The sequence below is a fragment of the Nanorana parkeri genome, unplaced genomic scaffold, assembly GCF_000935625.1.
Source record: "Nanorana parkeri isolate BGI_ZX_2015 unplaced genomic scaffold, ASM93562v1 scaffold715, whole genome shotgun sequence".
Lineage (NCBI taxonomy): Eukaryota > Metazoa > Chordata > Amphibia > Anura > Dicroglossidae > Nanorana > Nanorana parkeri.
Window position 1 is genome coordinate 745,591 of NW_017306983.1, and position 4,017 is coordinate 749,607.

Sequence of the window (4,017 nt, forward strand, 5' to 3'; positions counted from 1 at the left end):
GGACACCTGGGATTCCTGCCGCAGGATATCTGAATGGGACACCTGGGATTCCTGCTGTATGATATCCTAACAGGGACACCTGGGATTCCTGCCGCAGGATATCTGAATGTGGACACCTGGGATTCCTGCCGCAGGATATCTGAATGGGACACCTGGGATTCCTGCTGTATGATATCCTAACAGGGACACCTGGGATTCCTGTCGCAGGATATCTGAATGTGGACACCTGGGATTCCTGCCACAAGAATCCATAGGTTCTTGGCACAGGAATCCCAGAAGTCCCCATGTAAATGGGGCATTTAAGTGCCTTCAAGAGCTTATACCGTATGATTTGCAAGAAAAGCAACTACTTTGCCCTTCTCTGATTCAGTTCCACTTTGTTACTTGGTCCTGATTTCTTCCAAATCTGAAAGAATAGTTTTGCCTTGGGCTGACCTTTTAGTAAATGTTGGGGTCGTATGTGTACCACGGCTTACTATATGTAACCGGTCCACTTACTTGTCCCATTTCCAGGTATGTCTTCAGGCAGGGATACACATGTATGATGCTGTCCAGGTCTGACTTGGCATTGGTAAGATGGTTTCTGTCTGGCAGTCCACATAATCCCATCTTTGCCCTTTCTAGGTCTTTCACATACATTCTGATGTAAATCTGCGCAGGAAAAGACGACACATTTTATTTATTCAGTCTATAATTGTTAATTAGAAGCATTGGAAGAGATAGTTAGGAGGGAGCGCTGTCAGGGTTAATAAAATGTGTGCCCAGTGTTCTGCTTTAATGGTAACATGTGCATTAACAATGACTAGTTCAGGCCGGCTACAGCAATAAGAACTGATTCATGGGTGTGGCTTATTGCTCTGTAGACTTTGCTCTCTGTGCACAGGAGGCAAAAGGCAACATTAAAGTGTATGTATAGCCACATGTTTGGCATCATGTCTCATTGCATACAGTTTTCTTAAGCAAAATGATTTTTTGTAGGGATGCACGGATACCAGTACAGATACCAGTGCTGATACTTGGCATTTTCATGAGAACTACCAGGGTTGCAGCGGTTGCAGCTGGGACCTGGCTCTAGTGCTCCACCACTGTACTAAAATCATTAGTCTGTATTTTTTTATAAAAACTGTCACATGACAATAAACAATAATGTACCAGTACTCGTACTTGGAAAAATGGTATCGGTGCATCCCAAATATATCTGTTTATAAAAACAAAATCATACATTAAAACAGAGATGTACAAATCCCGGGAGCTCCGTGTGCTCCTTACAAATGACAGCGGCCTCCTAACTTTTGAATTTTTCTCTAGTCTAGTCCTGGAGCTGGAAAAGTATCTGTACTTGTACATGTACCGTGTACTGTACTTGGTATCAGTGCATCCCTAATTTTTAGGAATCTTCTTTTTACCCTGGAGTTCCTGCCTGTAACAGCACTCCCTGTTGCAGTCTGACAATGCTATGCTACCACCTCACATTCAGCAGTAGCGTTGTCACCCTGCCCTGCACTCTTCTTGAATTAGCCCTAGGCTGCTTATCAGGTCTTTCAAATAGGCAGCCCAACTAAAGGTGGCCATACACTTTACAACCTAAGATTAAGGTCTTGCGATGGTTGTAAAGTAATTTAATAAACGTACTATCTGCCCATCTTGGACAGGCAGATCGTACCCTGAGGGGCGGGCTTCCGATGACCGCAATGCTGAACGGGCAGTGTGCGCGTGCGGCATTGATCTTACGATCATGCTAAAAACCAGCCGAAAATCGTACGATTCTCGGCTGGTTTTCTAGCATGCTCCTTAGACAAAAGACGTGCGACCGTACGGGTAAAAACGGTTGCACGCCTTCCATACACTTTGCGATTATCGTACGATCGCGGGATTTCAGCGATTATCGTGCGATAATCGCACAGTGTATGGGCACCTTAAAAGAGCTCGCACAGCTGACAACACCATTGTTAATTGCATGGCAGTGGCTTAGCACTGTCAGCCTACAACAGGAAGTGTTGTTATTTGCAGGATCCCCAGGCATGAAACTTTGTAACAGAATAAAACCAATATTTTGCTTAAATCCGTACTCCGTACACAAAAACTTTAATTCAAATATATTCTTCAATAGCCACAAAGGTTATAAATCTATTTTGTGAGCACCAAAACCTTGTAAAAGTGATTACATCATCAATGTGCAGCACATAACTTGAGCAGAGCTGTGGGAGGGACCTAGCAGGCCACACCCACTTCAGGCTGCCTGCAGAAAAGTACAGGAGGAGGCGTATACAAGACCAGTCACCTGCACAAGGAGAGAGAGCAGCAGTGACCAGTCTTTAATACAGGAAGCTCCTACACAGAAGTAAAGTTTCACACTAGAGTCCTGCACAGATCTAGAAGCTTCGGATATTACCTGGGAGCGGGTGAGGTACGCCTGCCAGTTCAGCTTTGGATCTTGAAGTGCATCCAGTGCCATGTTACAGATTCCTGTAGCCATTTCTTGCTTTCCCAAGAAATGAAATATTTTCGCCAGCCGGTTCAGTGTCACGGGGTCGCCTTTGCCTATTTCTATAGCCTGTGTGTGACAAGGAGCGATATCAATTATTTACTGCCACCTGAAATGCATTCTGTAGAATATCTGAACTATAATCTAAAACCATATATACTGTACATCCCTACAGGTGAGAGAACAAGTATTCAGATCACATCTTCACTTGCTGCCTGCTTGTTCTGGGTCAGAGACTTACAGGGTTATTCATCAAAGGGTGAAGAGTTCGGAGAAGGCAGGAGAAGTGAACAATATAGGACAACATGACTGAACTGGAAAGTGAGCGGGATTGGAGAACTTTTCCAAATTCGCTATGTTGTCCTAGATTGTTCACAGGTATGCAGACCGTCGCCTCAGAGGAAGTCAATAGTGACGAAATGCATCAGGTGGGCAGATCAATGCGAGCATTACAATCATAGAGACAGGAGCTCCAGTGGACACAATCCATGTGCAATTGCCTTATTTTAATTGTAAGTGTATTTTAATCGTTTTAAATACATTTATTTTTACATACTACACTATGGGAAGCCTTTTTTTCTCTCTCCGAGCACAAGAGAAAGTGGAAGATGGAGGAATAGTGTAAGGCTGGGCACACACCTTACAACCATCGCAAGACTTTTGTCTTGCGATGGTTGTAAGGTACTTAAAAAAACGTACGATCTGCCTAGATTGCATAGGCAGATCGTACTTGCGATGATCTCAAGCCATGCCCCCTGAGGGGCGGGCTTCCGATGACCGCAATGCCGAACGAGCAGTGTGCGCTTGCGCACACCGGCCCGTCCGGCTTTTATCTTACGAACATGCCACAAACCCGCCGAACATCGTACGATGCTCGGCGGGTTTTCGAACATGTTCGTAAGTTTAATATTCTGATCGTTGTGATAGTGAAATATATCCCTTGCTGAGACCTTTATGCCTGGCCTGTATAAGCAGATATACTCACTGCGGACAATCCTCGTCAGATAGCTGAACTCGTCAATACCGATTCATTCAAAAGAGGTGTTTATTCTTTAACATCAGGGTTACAGCAGATGATAGGAACAGCAGTTGAACGGTTATAGTATTGTGCGGTCAGAAAATGATGCCTTTCCTACGTACTGTGCAGATCACATGTGTGTCCTTGTTACATGTGGCTTTTAACTGTGGCCATGACACAGGAAGTACTGCACACAGGAAGAAGGAAGGGGAGTACACTAGGGGGAAATACATTGTCACATGAGGAATAATTACAGAAAAACATGTACATTACAACAAAAGGCCTCTAGATGGCAGCATATAACTAACTATACAAACGTCCATAGGAAAATGATATGGACAAAACAATCTATATAAATTCTCATCTATATAAAACTTTTATGCCCCATTGGGGCGGCACATTTAAAGTCGTGCGACCTTACAGTAGTAGAGGTCGCACGGCTTCCACACACCTTACGATAATCGTACGATCGCGGGATTTCCCACGATTATCGCAAGGTGTGTGGGGACCTTTA

The 4,017-nt window shown here is 44.2% G+C and overlaps 1 protein-coding gene across 1 annotated transcript in view; it reads right to left on the bottom strand.

Moving 5' to 3' along the window:
- TTC22 (tetratricopeptide repeat domain 22) overlaps positions 1-4,017 on the bottom strand; it is a 25,062-nt gene that overhangs the window by 2,676 nt on the left and 18,369 nt on the right. Inside the window, exons 5-6 of the mRNA XM_018563978.1 lie at positions 2,393-2,554; positions 499-651 (exon numbers count right to left, since the gene is read on the bottom strand). Of these exons, the coding sequence (XP_018419480.1) occupies positions 499-651; positions 2,393-2,554 (315 nt within the window). The remainder of the gene's footprint in view (positions 1-498; positions 652-2,392; positions 2,555-4,017) is intronic.